Source organism: Psittacula echo (assembly GCF_963264785.1).
Source record: "Psittacula echo genome assembly, chromosome: 2".
Lineage (NCBI taxonomy): Eukaryota > Metazoa > Chordata > Aves > Psittaciformes > Psittacidae > Psittacula > Psittacula echo.
This window is the reverse complement of record NC_137737.1, coordinates 103,637,972-103,658,351: the sequence shown is the minus strand read 5'-3', so window position 1 is coordinate 103,658,351 and position 20,380 is coordinate 103,637,972. Positions and strand designations below refer to the sequence as shown.

Genomic DNA, 20,380 nt, shown 5'->3' with positions numbered 1-20,380 from the left:
GTATTCAACTGCAACAGCAAAAATCTGCCTTAACTTTGGAAACAGTTTAAAGCTTATGTATGACAGAATATTTACAATATCTATATATGGCTTCTAGTCCTCCTTTTGTACTTCCAGGGCCCATTATTTTTCAGTATCCAGAATGGAGTCTAGATATCCAAAGCAGCACAGTTTACATACAGTCACCTAAATAGCCATGACATTTTCAAATCTGAGTCTCCATACCCTCACCTTAAGAGATGCCTGGTGTGATTTTCAAAAAGATCTCTACATCCAAGACTTTCCAGGAAGAACACTTGGGCATTTATTTTTCATGCTTAAATGTGAGATGATCTGCTTTTTAAAAATCCACTATTTTTTTGGTTGCTGAGATTTAGGAAAACAATAAATGAAAGAGTAACTAATCCCCCACACTTCTGTGGGAAGCATACATGCCTGCAAGATTTTTAAAGTGAGGCCCCCAGTCTCTAAGGTAGTCATAATTCTGATCTGCATCTGACATGTTTGAACCTAAAGAGCTGAGGGATCCTGCCAAAGAGCCAGTCCCCTCAAATGCATAGGTCTGAAGTGAGTCATATGGAGGAACACTAGGATCTGTATTCGCTTCTTCAAGCTTCTCTGAAATGAATTGCCTGAAGATAGCACTGTCAGGGCCAACCTGCAAAGACTGTCTGTAGAGGCTGTGGATTTCTGTGGTAACCTTCTTCCGAGGTTTATGCGTTCTCATGACAGTACGGGTCCTCAGTGCTGAAATATCAAAGGCTTTTGTGTCCTCCTCGCCACCTCCTTCATCGTTATACCTGACAATGTTCTCTCTGAACTCTTCCATTTTCTCCGAAAAGGGAGACTTCTTCCTCTGCTGCCTTATGGCTAGAATGGCAAAAAAGAACACTGACAAAAAAAAGAAAAAAAAAAAAAAAAAGGCCCAGAAATTTTGAATGTACTTAAAAAGAATTAAAAATTGTAACATTTCTTAATATCAGTGTTATTGCAATATGAAGCTACATATTAACATGTTATACATATTGCATATTATAAATATTAACAAATTTATAGAGTTGTAATTTTTATGAATTTTATGGTTTCAAGATGAGCATAATATGTGCTGGGAAAAAGGCTATAAAGGGACTTATAAAATAGGTAAATGAAATTGAGCAGTTCTTTTGGTAGAGAGGAGTTTGAAACTGATGGAAACACAGGTTATATTTTTTTTAACTCTTTTGGTTTATAACATAATATATCAACAATATTCAAAATTTAAATTCTTAATCTCTCACTCTCTCTCAGATCAAAGTCTAGGAAGATCAAACAAAAACTGAGGCAATGAGCAAGATCTCCTCCTCAGCTGGTTGATTCATTCCATTCTATAGGCTATGCAGGGTGTGGTTCAATTATTTTTAGTATGCTGGTTAGGATATTTGAAGACTATATGTTACATGAGATTGTAACAGTACTTACTACCAAGGCCTATGAATCAGAGCACCTTGTTTCTCTCTTATAGGAAAGGTTTTTTTAAATCTCATTTTAATATATTATTTTCTAATCTTACCTCATTCCATTTTTAGCTGAATGATCCTTTGAAATAGTCTGTGACTTCCATAGAGATTAATTATTTCAGTTTTTAACTAAATCTGACTGCAGTTCTATTTAATAAGTAGTTTGTAGACTGCATTTTTTTACTCAGGACATAACGTGATACAATTACCAACAATGACAGGACTTTACCTTACACAGGGCTATGTAGCATCTGAAGTAGGACTTTATTTCTACATATTTATTGCATACTATTTCATTTGATTGTGATAAACTAACACAAAACTTGAAGGCATTAGAAACAAAAATTTTGCAGTGTTGTTCTATATTTACAGGACCCAGATACTTTCAACTCTCCAATCCCTTTGCATGGTGAACTCTTCTAATGGTAAGCAGGATGATACAGGAAAACAAAAAAAACCTGAAACTTTAGCTTCCAGATATAAGTGGCAAACATTATAAAATCACTATGTATAGAAACTCCTATTATCTAATTTTAAATAATTACAAAAAATACAGTTGAAAATTTAATGCACTTAAAATATTTGTGTCTGTAAAGAGTATGGTAGGTTATTTGTTTGTTTCTTTCTGATTAATATGTTTACCTATATCCCTGCTTTGACTTTTGTGATATCCATAGGCCCAGTAAACACCAAGGGTTTATTCCAGCTGGAGAAAGGACCTCTTTGCAAGCAGCCTAGAAGCCCTTGATGAATAATTCCACTGATGGTCTGGATAATGCAGTGATATAGTCTGCCTGATCCTCAGTCCCTTAAGTACGTAACACAAAGTGACCAAGTTCAGATATCCTGCAACAATCAAAGAAAACCTGAAACGCACACTGGCCTGCCTGTAAGCTCACACTGACTACAAGGTTTAAGGCAGGATTTCAGTCAGGGGGACCGTTTTCCAGTGCCGCTTCTGAAGATTGCCTGGGACAAAGAAAGTTCAAATTTAAATAAGGTAACTCTGGCAGTACAAGCAAGTCTAAAACTGAGAAATTCACTTGTATGTTTCTGTTTTCACTGTTCAAAACCAGGAGATGGAAGTAGGAGAACAGTGCATTCCTGGACTTTGTTATGCAGTCAAAAAATGGCTAGTGTCTTGCCAAGAGTATTCCCATTTAGACAGAATAAATATGAGTTGCTCTTCCATTGTTTTCATCCTTGCAGTATCTATTCAATGTGCTCATAGGGATAAATAAAAACACATGTATTTTTTTGTAAGCCATGCTGTTTCTGCAGTTTCCTGCATGTCACCTTATCCTGAGAGTTCAAAGCTGTATGAAAATGCTGACTCATGACTAACAGGTAAGCATGCTGCTTCTGGGTAACATATTTAACTGTGGGACTAAATTATGGACTTTCATTTTGGGAAAAATTTCAGAGAGTTATCAACAAGAGATTCGGTAAAAAGGTCAAAGGTACCAACAGGAAATAATTAGAGCCAGTTTCTATTCTTATGCTAAGGAAAATAAGCTGTAACTCTCCAGACAGAATTCAGAATACTGGTGATTTTAAAAATATTAATTTCTTTTTTCACTGGTGTAAGCTCAAAATAATTCCATTAACTTTATTGGATTTGTCTTTCTTATCTTCTGTTGTTACTATGACAGATCAAAATACTGCATCAGAATAGAGCTGCAAGTCTTCAGTTTCAACCTTCATCTTTTTCTTGTAGTTAACGATAATATGCTTGGTGTTGTACACCATTATTTATAGGTTAGTAGAGGTCATATTGTATAATGTATAACTACATAATCTACCAGTTGTTTTGGTGCATTTTTGGATATGGCATTTTATGATGCATACAGCTATATGGCATAATATGGGTCTGTTATATTAAACAGACAGCAGGGATTTGGAAGTCTTTTTCTGTATCTTTGTTGGCATCAACTTGAATTTGGTCTTGAGGCCCATGATCACTATTAGTTACCAAGCTCTAAGGTCTGTCATTTTGCCTTGGGAAAAAAAAAAAAAAAAAAACAAAACAAAAAAAAACCCAAAAAAAAATACCCATCTCTATCCCTTCTCTTTCTTTCCTGGCTTCAGAAGCTACCATACCTTAGTCTCCCTAACTCAGACACATACAGAGTTTCAGGATGGATATTTAACCTTTAAAGAATGACTAGTGCAGTGTGCCTGCTGTTATAATGTGTCAGTCACTGAATGCTGCAGGTATATCCTTTTAGTGAAGAAAAGGCACAAGCATTGTACATTGTAGCAGTGATAGCAGAGTCTTCTCCAGGTGAAGAAGCAGTTTCTCGAGTACTGTCTCTTCAGTATGCCTTGCAACAGCCATACCCCCTGCAGTGCAGGAACAACCAGCCTTAGGGGCTTGCTCTTGTTTTAAGCATCATTTGTCAGATATGCATAACCCTTTGCAAAGGCACAAGCACAACTCCTGTGCATTTAAAATTGCTCTCAAACCCACTTTACACATCCACAAGGTCCGAAATGTAATGGAAGTTAATATGGTGTCTCCTAAGAAGAAAATATGTCCAACGTTTGGAGAAAAGGTTACCTGGAGATGAAACTGTATTAATTGACAAAGAAACTCCCTGCTTGCTTATGGAGTTGCTTTCTGAGAGTATCATATCCTATTTTTCATTTATTATTTTTTATTGATCTTAGCTCTGCATTGGGCATACCTAAGGCAGAATGAGTAGGGTGCTGCTTCTTTATAATATATTCTTATACTCACCAATTTTCTTATTTAATGCTGTCTTCAGTTTTACTTGGGCGCAACATGGATTTTAGACTTTCAAATCTATATTATTCTCAGTGCTGGAGGAGTATGTAGGACCATGACTCAATTGGAAGCAACTTTAAGGACATTGTGTTAGAATTCAAATGGAGGGGGGAGAGGGGAAGGGAGAGGGAAGGCGAGAATTGTAGTTAAGAAAACAGAAAATAAATTAAACATATGCCTTACTGCAATTTTTTTTTCTAAATTTTTTCTAAATAGCACAGTACTTCCTGCCTTCCAGTCAAGGGAATGGGAACATCTTTGTCACTTAACCAAGCCCACTGTTGAAGGAAATAAATTAATTTGTCTTAATCATACATACCTAGGAGTATCAATATGCAAGCCAAAACAGCAACTAAAGCTTCAGTGCTGAGACCCATGGAGTACATGAAAGCTCCATATCGACAGTAGAAGGTATTAACTTTGATGTCACAGTCACAGACAGTGACAGTGAGAGTATTTGTGCTCGTCAGTGGTGGGGTTCCATTATCCAGAATTAAGATTGGCAAGTAGAAAAAAACCTGTTCTTGCCTCCTGAAGCCACTTTTTGCTGTGAAAATTCCAGCTGTGTTATCTAGAAGATAAATGATTATGCATTTATTGCTTTCTAACAACAACTGTAAAACTCCAGTGGAATCTGAGCTATTTAAAAACAATGGTGCTGTCCAAAGTTACATATTCATAAAGCTAAAAAAGTAAACCAGACACTGACCTGTGGTGGGTTTTCTGTGTCAGTCATGAATAAATTTAATTTAATTTTGACACGTGTATTCCAGGGGCAATAAAAAATTAACCTAGGAGCTGGTTTTAATGTTCAAAGCTAAAAAAAAATCCTACTGTATTCAGTACCTGACACCTGCTCAGACTTGTGGCTTGTACACAATTTGACCTTAATATAATCTCTTCTTAGCACTGAGAGGTTAGTAAAGCTGGGAATTGAAATACATATTAATACGTTGACTAACTTTGACCATATTGAGAGTAGTTCGCCATTTAATATAGTCTGAACTTTCCAAAACTTATTTCCATTGATTTATTCACCTAACTAGAACATTCAAATAATTAATGAAGTCAATAAGAACCATGTGTACTTTAGCTGAGCCTGAAGAAGCTCTTCTTTGTAGTCTCAGTAGACTGACTTTAAGTGTTCATCTTCCCTGAAATTTCATCAGATATAGCACTCATGTTTTTACTGCAGACTGGTTTTGCTTGATATGTCTCTATACCACTCTTTTAAGACCAGTCTCAATCACTATCAGTTCTGAATAATATTAAAATATATACAGAATACATTCATATGATATCATCAATAATCAGCATATGCAGTTTAAAATGTATGAGGAAATAACATTACATTCTTATTTTTGTTTAGAATTTTGGTCTTGATGTAGTGGTGAAGTAACAAACATACTAACAGCAATCTTCTCTTTTTGTCAACGTTGTTTCTTGGACAAATAGATAATTTATCTAGAAAGTTGGTATTTCCCACCATATCCACCATTAAGAAAATTAATTTTAAGGAATGCCAATGTATTTTTCATCTTGAAGATTTTTTCTTTCCTTGAAATAAAGCTGACTTTTGCTCTTTGTGTTACTCATCTGAAAAAGGAAACTAAACTGTTTGGTATTATTGATTTATTGTTTTGTGATGTTTATAATTTATAATGACAATTTCTATTAAGTAAAGATTATAAAACTAGTGATGTGAGGACCTCTAGAAGCATGGTCTTCTTTAGGAAGGTCTTAAAGAGCTACATGAATGACACTACCTTGATTATCTTTGACAGTAAAAAATGAGTTATTTGTGACCTCCTGAGCCAATGAAAAGTAAAAATGGTGACCTTCTGCTGAGTCATCTTGATCCACTGCACTGATGCTTTGAATTAGCTGGAAACAGATAAACAGAATTATTTAAGAATAAAAGTATTTATTTGTCATTTAAAACAATAAAAGGACATGACAGGTATGTTAAACTGTTAATGTTAGAGGTGTGATCTGTGCATATGCATTGAGCGCATCGTATGTACTCGTCATATGCATGTTTGGGCCTTCTATGCCCAAACAGGCTATTGAGACTTATATTCTGCAAATTCTCTGCTTTGACTTTTCATCTATTTGAGAGAGACAAGCATTAAAATCGTGAGAAAATGTATAAGATTTTCTGGATAAAAAGATCAGAAATAGATGAAATTTCCATTAATGAAAAAGTAATCATATATTCAGTGTTTAGTCCTTTTTTTTCCAAGGTGAAAAGTATATCATTCTACATTTGAACAAATCCCTCTATACAAAACCTATTTCCTTCTAGCCCACAAATATATCGATATCATTCAACTGATGTATTGTAGCTCCAGTAAGTGAGATAGGGCGATAAGTTCATCTGCTGAATTGTTGATTCTGAATATTATAACAGATTGATTATGGAACTTCTTGAATGCTTTTTTTCAAGACAGTAAAATAACCTTCATTTACAAATATGTCAAATCAGTTAGTCACTGCAAGATAAAATAAAACCCAACACTTATGATTCAAAATAGTATCTTTCATGTCCATAAACAACCACACTACAGTTAACAGAAATATTTCTGCTTAAAAGGAGCTTATATTTGTTATTTTTATCAATAAATATTTCATGACCTAAGCATCAACATAGATTAGTAAGTCAGTATCATTGCTGATCAGAAAGAAAGCAAACTGAGGCAAGACCACCAACTTTCAAAAAAGCTAGTGCCCAATTTGAACTTGACTCTATTTTACCAATTATCTGTGTCTTGTAGAAATTTATAACCAAGAGACTTGAAGCCTCAGCTTTCCCCAAACCAGAAAGCATGTGAATGCTAGAAGCAGTTCTTTAAAGGCAAACCAGTAAGTCAATGGAAGTGACTATAGCTTTCTATCTGTGTCTTTGAAAACTGTTTCCTGATTAAACCATTTTTCAGAGATCTAAAACTTTAGCACATATTCTTTTTCTTTTCAAGCAAGCTAAGTTTGATGAAATCATCACAGCAGAGTGTAAAATGTGTCTTGCACCCCAGAAGCTGGTATTCTTGATGCTGCTCCCTTTTTATATGAAATTTGTTTCAAATCTGTATTTTCACTCTGTGGAAAAGTGATCAGGGATGTACCTGGTGCCAATGTAAAAACGATTAAGCTTCTTGAGGAAATTTTTTTCCCTTTCCTCAGAGAAAAAAAAAAAAATAGCTAAGGTGATACAAATATAGGTATATGCATGCAGATCAAGAAATCAGTGAAAGGCCATAACTGAACACTAATATTACCTTGATAGTAAACTATGGACTTAATTTTTTCTAAGGGGTTATAGTTCCCAGAATATGTTCAATATGATCAGCAGTAGAGAAGAAAGCTACATATCCAGTCTAAAACCTGAACAATGGCACATTTTGGTGATAATATTCTGCCATATACCTCACAAATTAAAAAAAAAAAAAAACAACCCAAAACATAACAAAACAAACCTACAAAACAAACAAAACCCCAACTAAACTGTATTTGCCTTTGTTAATAATTTGCTGGTAACATCTCCAAGGCTGTAGCTGAGAAAAAGCTTTATATGTCTGTCCATACAATTCAGTGTCAGGCTAGACTGAAGATGAAGTAATACAGCAATCTACACAGACATCTTAGCCACATTTAATTTTATTTGTTTTGTTTTGTTTCTAGTTGAGTTACTTGGTAGAGAAGAATTACCTACCCACTTGCCAAAGTAACAAACCAAACCAAACCAAACCAGAAGCACTAATTATACTTCTAGTTTTCATTCACATTAGTAGTTATTCAATCAGATAGTAGCAATGTCTTTGAAAAGTATATTTTTAGGAGCCTCTCATGTTTGAATATCATAAAATTACTGCAGTTGTGACATAGTTACTGTTTTGCTATTTCATTAATAACTTTCACTAGTTTACATAAAGTATTTGCCTCCATAAATTCTATCTATATTTAATCCAATACCTAAAATTCTGAGAAGTATCTGGCTAGGTGAAAAAAATTACCCACCTTCTTTTTTTTTGATCTGTACTATGCAGTTATTCAACACAAACCTAAGACTCTTGAGATTATTCTAGACACACTCACATGCCTTTAAGGATTCACCTTATAAGCAGAGGAATATCTGGAACATAAGAACAGGACAAACCCTTATTGTTTATTTTTCACTATATGACTTCCACTAAGATTCAGCAAAACCCAGATGAGTCTATGAAATATTCAAAGAGCAATAGGCAGTTCTGATTTTGCTGACTATAAAGAAAAAGTCACCCAGAAAGAAGGAAAACTTTTTCTTTTTTTTTTTTTTTCCTGCTTTCCTAGGCTTTTTTACATCTAAACTATGAGGCTTTGGCCTTTCACCAGGGAAACAGGCATCACAGACTGAAGAACTGCATTTACTGTTTGTGAGTCAAGGTTTAAAAATACCCTACATTTAATGTGCAAACAAAGAAAATAGAGTGAATGATGTGTTGCTTTTGCAAGGTTTTATCTGTTGTCATATTGACTATGCTGAAATTTAATTACTGTAATAGCTCTTATTTCAAATCTCATTAATCTAGGAGCTTTAATAATCCAGCAGTCCATTTGGAAATATACATTTCTTTAAAATTCAGATTCATTAACTTGATTTTTCTTGAAAAACTGATTTAGGTTCATAGGGGTGGGTCTCATTTACTGTTTCTTTCAAAACACACTGAGATCACTTCTGGGAACAGCAAGGGTTACTTTGATCAAAGATCACAAAAAGATGTGGCCTGTTATACTCAACTTCGTCATTCATCTGATTAGTGGTCACTTTCAACTAATAAATATCATTAGTGAAGGAGTCTAAGATGTCAGTAACAACTCTGATCTCTCATTAATTTTGTGTAAACACTTCTGGACTGAATGTATAGCTGTGTGTTATTTGTCTTACAAATAACAAGGTATGGAGTAGATGCCTCCTTGGTAGTCTTGATGAAAATACATTGAGAATTAATTTCCTCAATTCCAAGTGGTCTCACTGACTTAATTATGGAGGGGTCCCTCTGCACAGCCATCAGTAGTATTAATTTTGATGGTAGAGTGTATAATTTGGGTCCTTTGTGCATGCTTCCGTATCCAAATATAGTCTTAGCATTCCCATTAAACAGATGGAAATAAGTAGGAACAGATTTGATACCTCTCTACTTTAGTTTCTTTTGTTTGCCTCTGTGTCCTTCAATAGCAGCTCTGTTGTAGTTTATAGGATGTAAGAGATTTGATCATCCGCCTGTTTCGGAAGTAAAGAACTAGTTTTCTTCAAACTGACAAAGGCCTTTTAAGTAGTAGGGTTTTTGTCATTGCTTAATAATGTTTAATGAACATCAGAGTTTAGTGTAGGTAAGACTATAATCCACTATAGTCACCACCTGCATTTTCCAGGTAGACCTTCTACCTCAAGACCAAGGTTGTCTTTTTGACTGTTGCTAATTTTTTTGTACTTAAAGCAAGTTGGCACAATATTGATCTGATTTCTCTGGGCCAACTGTGAAGAATTTCTTCTCAACTGTAACTAAAATGATGTACATCTCAGCAAAGGAATAATAATTACAAAGTTCATGCCATGTGTTCCGATTTAAACCACGGCACCATGACATTTAGGTGCCTTTTTATGTTTGTATATGCTGATAAACTCTTCCCACCTGTTACATTCTACTATGAGATAATGTTGTTGAATCATGGTCCATATAAAACAGAAAAAGGAATTTTCCATATGCCACTATTCCCACTGTTTTGGAACGTCAGAGGTTACACTTATGCTTGGCTATGGTTTTATACTCTAAGGAGTGCCCTCATTGTTTTGTTTTTTTTTTGTTTGTTTTGTTTTGTTTTTAACTTTGTATTTCCGTATCACTACCACTAAGATCAGTTTTTTAAATGATGAAAAAAAAAGAAATAACAAGAGGAAATAATAAACCTTGGTTTACTAACCTATCTCTCTTTTCTGCTAGGAAGGGTCTGCTTCAGTTAACTGCTCATTTTTAGCATTAAATATAAACCCCTAGAATTTGCTTAAAGATTTCCCCTTTTCTTGTGTCAACATTTCATTATGTTAAAAAGAAATATCAAATGAGTACTCTTCACTTGCACTGTAACTGCTGATTATTTTATTATATGCCAAATACTGAATAAATAAATCTGTTTTTTTCTTTTTTTTTTTTTTTTTAATTCAAAGTGCTCTGCATATACAGTCACTTCTTTGGATCTAATAAAAATTACTAAGCAAGCTGCAACATCAAAGTCACTTTATATGTGATCTCCAAATTACAGGAACTTAAAATTGCCAGAACAAATATGCATTAGAGAAGACAGCAGTAATTCAGAATGTAGATGTGTTCAGTATAGCTTGTCTTCAGCTGAAATCTATTTACTGCATGATATGAAGAAAGACCAACATCCATAAAAGGGCTGAAATTACCATGCATATAAATACATTCTGGAGGGTCAGCCTGCTTACGCATAAGGTAAGATATGTGATGTAGTTTATGTTGAACTTTCAAGCTGCACTTTTAGGCTTAGTTAATTTATTAATGCCTTGGGATTTAAGCTTTCTGGGTCAAACCCATTCTTGCTGAGATGTCCCTACTGCCACCTTTAGGACAGACTTGGTTCACTTTATGTTCTGGTTATTTTGATGGAATGTTTTCTCTAGAATTCAACAGTTTGTAGTTACCGTACGCACACACACAAAGGGTAAGTATAAAGAATTAATACCTCATTGTGGTGATCATTTATCATGTCTACATTTATAAAGTCAAAAGGTCTGATCAAAAGGGTATCAGGGGTTCGAATGCCTTTTTAATATTGTTCTATTTGGTCTGTTACTAGCTATACCTGTACTAGGAGCCTATTTTACATAGAAACTTTCATCTTCAAGTAATTTTGAAAATAGGGTACTCAGTACTGGTAGAGAAGTGAAAGTGGTTGTGAAATATTCAAAAGGTAACTGTAGTTGTGGTTAGTATACAGCTGACTTTTGGATTATAGGACAGTACAGAACTTTAACATGAAATGGATAGTGAAAAATTCATTCAAAATTTCTAATAAACATGATGAATAGATTTAAAATTATGCCAAAACCCATCTATCTTCTTTACATCCATTTTTATTGTCAAATTTCAGATTATAGTCCCACAGACTGAAATATAATCCTTTTGTTTGAATATCTTTTGGATATAATAATAAAGAACCTTTTTTCTGTGAGTAAAAAAGAAGAATAATAGCACTGAAGGAGATAAGCTATCATCAATTCTGTTTCAAATCATAAACATTGAATAAAATATCATAAACTCTGTGATGATTATGTATTTCAGTAACAATTTCCTGTTGTTCTTCCTAAAATCATTTGTTAATAAGATTATCTAACATTCCTGCCTTGTTATCCAAAAGCTAAACTAAAGATGCCTATGACTCTCAAAAAGCTATAGCAATTAAAAAAGAAATAAATAAATTAGATTAACATTTTACCTCTCTGTAAAATGGGGAAAATTATCATGCTCATCACCCAGTAACATATTACAATGTTAAACAGGAATAATTCTGTATCCTATGCTCAAAGAGATTGTTATTATTATTACTACTACTACTACTTTTCACAGTGCCGTTTTCTCCAGTAATTCTCAAAACAAAACATAAATACTTGATTATTATTGAAAAGTAGCTAATAATGGGTTAGCACACAGATGTTATTTGTTAGTGAGCAATGACAGAATAATAAAAACTTTGGGAAATAAATTGCCTGGGTTTTTATATTATAGGCAAGTCCAAAACATGGATTACAAATATTCATTTTATAAGCTTCCATATTTAATTCATGGTGTCTTAAAGACAAGGAACATGAAGCAGCATTTGCTTTAATGCCTGTACTTGATTTGTCAATGAGTTTCCCAAAGTCCGAAAGAAATGTGTTGTTACAAGCATCTCTGTACAAGAGGTTGCTTTTGCAGAGTGGAAATTGCCAAATACAGAATGAACAAGTCAACTGCTGATAAAGAAGCATGAACAGATGCAAAAATCTATGAAGAAATTAGCAACAGGGAAAGCTTTTTTCAACTGCAGACTAAAGTCAAAGTAAACCAAGCTGCAGTAAAAAGAGAGACTCTGTGATTCAGAAATCAAAACATAGTAAAACATTTGAAAATAGCCATCACAGGTACCCCCAAAGGACTTTTAATATGTCCAAGTAGTGCTAAAGCATGTCACGAAAAAACACATGCATTTTTCTGTCTATAGCTTTTTGCTGTTGCTTTTTTTTTCTAGTTCATTTTGTAGCTTTAAAAAAAAATACAAAATAAAACAAACAAACAAACAAAAAAAACCCTACCCCAAACAAAAAAAACCCACAGAAACCCCAAAAAGAGCAAAGGACTGCTGGAGTCAACTGTGTAGCTGGGGAGAGGTTGGAGCACCTGACTGATGTTACCACATTTCCCATGGTGATCACAGTATCACAGTATCACAGTATCACAGTATCACAGTATGTTAGAGATTGGAAGGGACCTCAAAAGATCATCTAGTCCAATCCCCCTGCCAGAGCAGGAACACCTAGATAAGATTACTCAGGAATGTGTCCAGGCGGGTTTTGAATGTCTCCAGAGAAGGAGACTCCACAACCTCCCTGGGCAGCCTGTTCCAGTGTTCTGTCACCCTCACTGAGAAGAAGTTTCTTCTCAAGTTTAAGTGGAACCTCTTGTGTTCCAGTTTATACCCATTACCCCTTGTCTTATCATAGTTTGCCACTGAGAAGAGCCTGGCTCCATCCTCATGACACTCCCCCTTTATATATTTATATACACTAATAAGGTCACCCCGCAGTCTCCTCTTCTCCAAACTATAGAGACCCAGCTCCCTCAGCCTTTCCTCATAAGGGAGATGCTCCACTCCCTTAATCATCTTTGTCGCCCTGTGCTGGACTCTCTCCAGCAGGTCCCTGTCCTTCTTGAACTGAGGGGCCCAGAACTGGACACAATATTCCAGATGCAGTCTCACCAGGGCAGAGTAGAGGGGAAGGAGGACCTCTCTCGACCTACTGACCACCCCCCTTCTAATACACCCCAGGATGCCATTGGCCTTCTTGGCCACAAGGGCACAGTGTTGGCTCATGGTCATCCTGCCGTCCACTAGGACCCCCAGGTCCCTCTCCCCTACACTACTCTCTAACAGGTCGTTCCCCAACCTATACTGGAACCTGGGGTTGTTCCTGCCCAGATGCAGGACTCTACACTTTCCCTTGTTATATTTCATCAAGTTTCTCCCTGCCCAACTCTCCAGCCTGTCCAGGTCTCGCTGGATGGCAGCACAGCCTTCTGGCGTGTCAGCCACTCCTCCCAGCTTAGTGTCATCAGCAAACTTGCTGACAGTACACTCAATTCCCTCATCTAAATCATTGATGAATATATTAAATAATACTGGTCCCAATACTGACCCTTGAGGCACTCCACTAGATACAGGCCTCCAACTGGACTCCGCCCCATAGACTACAACTCTCTGGCTTCTGTCCTTCAGCCAGTTTGCAGTCCATCTCACTACCTGATCATCCAGGCCACACTTCCTCAATTTAGCTATGAGGATGCTGTGGGAGACTGTGTCAAATGCTTTGCTGAAGTCAAGGTAGACCACATCCACCGCTCTGCCATCATCCATCCACAATGTTATTTCCTCATAAAAGGCTAGGAGGTTGGTCAAGCATGACTTCCCCTTGGTAAAGCCATGTTGACTGCCCCTCATAACCCTCTTATCCTTGACATGCCTTAAGATGGCATCAAGGATAAGGTGTTCCATCACTTTCCCAGGGATGGAGGTGAGGCTGACCGGTCTATAGTTACCCGGGTCCTCCTTCTTGCCTTTTTTGAAGACTGGAGTGACATTTGCTTTCCTCCAGTCCTCAGGCACCTCTCCCGTTTCCCAAGACTTGGTAAAGATGATGGAGAGTGGTCTAGCAATGACTTCCGCCAGTTCCCTCAGCACCCGCGGGTGCATCCCATCTGGACCCATGGATTTATGGATGTCCAGATTGCTCAACTGGTCCCTAACCCATTCCTCATGGACTAAGGCAAACCGCTCCAGTGACCTGACTTCATCTGAGGTCTCAGGAGTACAGGGTTCTTCAGGACTGCCTCCGGCAGAGTAGACTGAGACAAAGAAGGCATTCAATAACTCTGCCATCTCAGTATCTTCTGTCACCAGGGCACCCATCCCATTCACCAGTGGGCCAACCTTGCCTCTGGTGTTAGTTTTATCAGCTATGTATTTGAAAAAGCTCTTTCTGTTGTCCTTGACCCGTCTGGCCAGATTTAATTCTAAGGAGGCCTTAGCCATCCTAGCTGCCTTCCTACATCCTCTAGCAGCAGCCTTATATTCCTCCCAAGTGGCCAGCCCCTCCTTCCATGACCTATAAACTCTCCTCTTCCACTTGAGCATACCCAGCAGTTCCTTATTCAGCCACGCAGGTCTCCTGGCCCTCTTCCTTGACTTCCTACGTGTCGGGATGCTCTGCTCTTGAGCTTGGAATAAGCAATTCTTGAATGTCAACCAACTATCTTGGGCCTCTTTACCTTCAAGCAGCCTTGCCCATAGGACTTCCCCTAGCAATTGCTTGAAAAGGCCAAAGTTTGCCCTGCTAAAGTCCAGGGTTGCAATTCTACTTGCTATTGTACTGGTCCTACCACACAAGATCCTGAATTCCACCATCTCGTGGTCGCTGCAACCAAGGCAGCCCTCAACCCTTACTGCTTCGACCAGACCCTCCTTGTTAGTGAGGATGAGATCCAGCAGCGCTCCTCTCCTGGTTGGCTGATCCACCATTTGCATGAGGAAGTTATCATCCATACACTGGAGGAACCTCCTGGACTGTGGCTGGGTTGCTGAGTAGTCCTTCCAGCAAACATCAGGGAAATTAAAATCCCCCACGACGACCACGTCCTGTGACTGTGAGGCTGCTCTCAGCTGCTTGTAGAAGGCCTCGTCAACTTCCTCACCCTGATCTGGTGGCCTGTAACAGACACCCACAACAGTATCGCCCCTGCCAGCCTGCCCCTTAATTCTCACCCACAGACTCTCAACTCGCTCATCCCCTGTTCCTGGACAGAGCTCAGTACATTGCAGCTGCTCTCGCACATAAAGAGCAACCCCACCACCCCGCCTGGCTGGCCTGTCTTTCCTGAAAAGGACAAAGCCCTCCATGAGTATATTCCAGTCATGTGAGCTGTCCCACCACGTCTCTGTAATTGCCACCAGATCATAATCTCCTGACTTAACACAGGTCTCCAACTCCTCCTGCTTATTTCCCATGCTGCACGCATTGGTGTACAGGCATTTCAAGGAGGGAGCTGAGCTCACCAATTTCACCCTAGGATTATAGGAGGCCTCCCGGTCTTCATCAATCCTAGAGTGCTGCCCCACTGGGGCAAGCCCAGTTACAACCCCATCCCCCTTCGAATCTAGTTTAAAGCTCTCCAAATGAGCCCTGCTAATTCATGCCCCAGCATCCTTTTGCCTCTGTGAGTTAAACCTTTCCCACGTGCCATCATCCAGACTGGAGCCTTATAAAACCAGCCGTTATCAAAGAACCCAAAGCCCTGCCTAAAGCACCAGTCTCGTAGCCAATTGTTTACGGACTGAATTTTCCCATTCAATCCCACATCATCACCGGAAGATGGAAGAAGTGAGGAGAAGATCACTTGAGCCCCAGACTCTTTCACCATCCGCCCCAAGGCCCTGTAGTCTTTCTTCATCCCCCTCAGACTGCGGGAAGCAGCTTCCCCCCCACCTGTCTGGAAGACCAGCAGCGGGTAGTAGTCTGTCGGGTGCACCAGGCTGGGGAGCACCTTGGTGATATCCCTGATCCGGGCTCCAGGCAGACTACACACTTCCCTATGATGAGGGTCAACTCTGCATATCGGGCCCTCTGTTCCTCTCAGAAGGGAATCGCCTACGACAATGACTTTTCTTTCTTTCTTGTCAGAGGCAGTCTTGAGGTGCGAAGTCGACCGCCTTTTCCTATGTGACCTTGTAGTCTGGCCTTGCACCACATCCTCACTTACCTCTCCATCAAGATCCAGGGCCTCAAACCTATTACTGAGGGGCACCTGAGGAAGCAGGGCAGGAAGGGAGGAAGGTTGCCCACGGTTCTGAACTGGAACTCGCTTCCAGCCCTCATCGTCTTTTTGGTCCCTTACCTCTGCGTGACAGCTACAGGGCAGGGGCTGTCTCGGGTCATCCCCCTCTGTCTGAGAGGACAGGGGGTCCATCCCCTTGTGGGGGGTATCTCCCTGGAACCGTTCCTGCTGACATGCTAGGGAGTTACCCCACCAGTCGATCTCCCTTTCACAGTCCCTGATGGTCCTCAGCGTCTCGACCTCCTCCTTAAGTTCTGCCACCAATCTAAGCAGATCTTCTACCTGCTCACACCTCACACAGGTGGAATGCTGGCCTCCCTCCCTCGGCAGCAGCAGGCTCTGGCACTCCCTGCAGCCAGAGACCTGAACAGCCACGGTTTGGGGCAGGGTCTCTGTCTGAGTTGCTACAGTCTCCTTACTGCAGGCTCTCCTTCTGGAGGCGACCATATTGGTCAGCAGTCTGGGACACCAGCAACAGAGTCCGCAACACGACCTGCTTGTTCCTCCCTGCGCCCGGTGGGCAGTGACCGGTCACTGCCCTCCCAAAGGCTCTTTCAAGGCAAGGGGCAGGGGTGCGGTCGCCGTTACCGCGGGAACGCCCCCTGCCACGTCAGCCGCTCTCTCGCAAGGGCTGCTGGGGCTTCGGGGATCGGGAGATGTCGGGAATCGCGATGTCTCTGCGCTGTCCCCTCTGATTTTCCTAATCTCTTCTGACCCTCTTGGTCTCTGAAGCTCATCTCTCCTGATGAGTAGGAACTGGAAAAATCCTACAGGGAAGGATGCTTAATACAACAATCTCTTAAGCTGCCAACTAGTGAAGGTGTTGCATGAGCTTTAACTGAAACATCAGTTCACCATAAATGAGTATCTGGTATGAACCTGGTCTTAGTTTGGTTCTTCCAGACTATGTTATGCTGTTGCTGAAAATACCAGGCCTAGGTTTTACACCTGTGACACTAACTTGAAGCAAATCTGTGCCTTATGGGTTTTTTTTTTTTCAGAGGTTTCTGTCTGTACTACTCTATTACCTCTTTTTGCAGACAAACAAGATGTATTTATTTGTTTTAAAGTGGGAAAAGTAAACGTCAGTCTTCTGAAATTTAGATTGCAAACTATACATGTAACAACAGAACTAACTTTGGAAATAGACAAAATACAGCCTGTATGCACAGTACTGAAATGATCAATACTGAATAGTAGCATCACAGAACAAATCTTCATTGCAATGAAGAAACTGATGGCTAACTCCTTCACACTTACCTGGCCAGAAACTGCATTTTCACAAACAAATGTTTCATAATATTTAGGGAATTCTGGTGCATGATCATTAATGTCAAGAACTTGGATATGCACATTTGTTTCTGAAATTTTTTCAGGATTTCCTAAAGATTAAAAAAAGACAGAAATCAAAAGTCACAAATAATTTACTTCATATTTTAAAATAATGTGGACATTAGAAAATTTTACAATTCTTAAATATATTCTGTCACTCTTCTTTTTTAGTATTTTGTAATTTTGAAGATTTGGGAGAAAATTTCACCAAAATTCACATACTTTAAAAATATTTCTGCCACTGCTATATATGGAGAAATTGCAATGCTGACTGACTTAATAAGCTGAGCTTTTATTTTTGCTCAAAGTATTATTTACATAGCAGGCTTAATTATTAGGTATTTTGTATTATGAAAGCTGTACTGCTTCTGTTATCCAAGTATACTTTATTAATGTGGCTTTAGATATAAAAGATATGTCAGCGTGGCTTATTCTTTTATGTACATGAAAATAAACTGCTAATATAAGGCACATTTTTCCTGCAAGTACTGCATTTACACAAGGTTGTAGTGCTCTAGTACCTCAGACAAGGAAAAGCTTAACTTTACTAGTTTCGTGGTGCAGGAGTTGCGTATAGACTAGGCTGAAAAACTTGTTTATGTAACAAAAATGTTTATAAACATGTCACCTAATACCAAGGGAAGGAAGATATAGAAGTCCAGCACTCTCCTGGACAAACCGGTTGCTCATGTTTTGGACAGACATTCTCTTTGCTGGGTAAAATCTTGCTGGATGACCAGGCCCAAATAGTTGTGGTGAATGGATTTAAGTCCAATTGGTGGCTGGTTGCAACTGGTGCTCCCCAGGGCTCAGTACTGGGGCCAGTTCTGTTTAATATCTTTATCAATGATTTGGACAAAAGAACCTAGTGCACTCTCAATAAGTTTGAAGACAGCACCAAGCTGGGAGGGAGTGTTGATCTGCTGGAGAGTAGGAAGGCTCTACAGAGGGATCTGGACAGGCTGGATTGATGGGCTGTGGCCAATGGTGTAAGGTTCAACAGGGCAAAGTGCCGGGTCCTCCTCCCGGGTTACAACAACCCCATGCAAAGCTACAGGCTTACGAAAGAGTGGCTGGAAAGCTATTTGGCAGAAAAGGATCCGGAAGTGCTGATCAACAGCTGGCTGAACATGAGCTGTCAGTGTGTCTGGGGGCCAAGAAGGTCAATATCATCCCATCTTATATCGGAACTAGTGTGACCAGCAGGACTGGGGAAGTGATCATCCCCTTGTACTTAGTACTAGTGAGGCCACACCTCCAACTGTATTCAGTTCTGGAAGCCTCACTAAAAGAGAGAGACTGAGTTGCTGGAGTGGGTCCAGAGAAGGGCAACAATGGTTAACGGTTGGACTCTATGATCTTAAAGGTCTTATCCAACTTAAATGATTCCATGATTCTATACTGAATACTTCTCAGAAATCCTTTGCCTGTCAGCACATCAAATCCTTATTTACATGGCATAGCACTGAGAAATGCCTGCCTTTCCCAATATGTAATTTATTACTCTAGTAGGCAGGAAGCTTCACTGCAACATTTATTCCTTTCTGTCTCACTTCAAACTGTATGGGTTTGGTTGGTTCCTACCTGGCTTTTTTAATGTATAATTCACTAGTTGCTTGGAGCAAACATTTGTTTTCTTGGATCTTATGGAATCTGTGCTGATAGCTTTGAGTCTTTTGCCAAAGGAAATGACAGCGAAAGCAACTACCACAGAGATAAAGGACTAGCTACTCAGCAGTTTCACATTGCTATTCCTCATGTGTAATCATCAGAGCCATGCTAATTTACCAAAGCTTATGATCTGTCAGAGTCATCTCAAAAATACTTCTTTGTGGGTGACATTTCTCTTGTTGAATCCCAACATCCATAATAAGACAATAAGCAATGAAACAATGCTTGGTTTATTTTTTTTAATAAACATAAAAGTAGTACACAGCCCTTTTCAAAATAATACAGACTGCAGGACTTAATCAACCTTTTTAACTTAATTCTGAATCAGATGTGTAGGGTGGATATTTGGCTGGGATTGAGAGGAAAATTTTGTAACACATTAGGAGGCAGGGAATACCTTTGGTGGTTTCAGTCATGTAAATAGTGACATGGGAAGGACCCAACTACCTTGGTGTATTCCTACCTTGCTTGTTCATAAGATTAATGTATACTATATTGGCTTTAAAGCCTACCATTTGATTGCACAAACATTTATATATCACCTTTCAGCCTAGAGCCACCATTCACTTCTGTTTTACCAAATAACCCGTCTTTTTTATTTATGTTTGGTTATAGTCTCGTTTCTACTTCCTTACTATATATCTGTTGTTGTGTTGTTATTCGTTTCTCTTTATTTTAGTTTGGTTTGGCTTGGCTTCATTTATTTGGGGCTTTTTTTTTCCCTCAGCATATGATCAAATGATGAGGAAGGGCATTTCTCACATTGCTGTTGGAAGATGACAGTATGGAAGTTTAAAATTTTCCTGAAATCACAGGTGGTTTTTTGAGGGGAAGCAACACATTAGAAAAAAAACCACTCTTGGAATCAGTGTCTGGTAAATATTTAATGATTTTAGGTGAAGCAGAGTGACTCCTTCAGTTGAAATTGGGGAAGATTTGGTTTCAGTGGA

At 38.7% G+C, this 20,380-nt stretch overlaps 1 protein-coding gene across 1 annotated transcript in view; it reads right to left on the bottom strand.

The window, feature by feature from the left end:
• Positions 1–400: 400 nt before the first annotated feature.
• CDH19 (cadherin 19) overlaps positions 401–20,380 on the bottom strand; it is a gene marked incomplete at its 3' end in the record, with an annotated part of 41,083 nt that continues 21,103 nt past the window's right edge. Inside the window, exons 8-11 of the mRNA XM_080610457.1 lie at positions 17,688–17,809; positions 6,051–6,168; positions 4,604–4,855; positions 401–891 (exon numbers count right to left, since the gene is read on the bottom strand). Of these exons, the coding sequence (XP_080466583.1) occupies positions 401–891; positions 4,604–4,855; positions 6,051–6,168; positions 17,688–17,809 (983 nt within the window). The remainder of the gene's footprint in view (positions 892–4,603; positions 4,856–6,050; positions 6,169–17,687; positions 17,810–20,380) is intronic.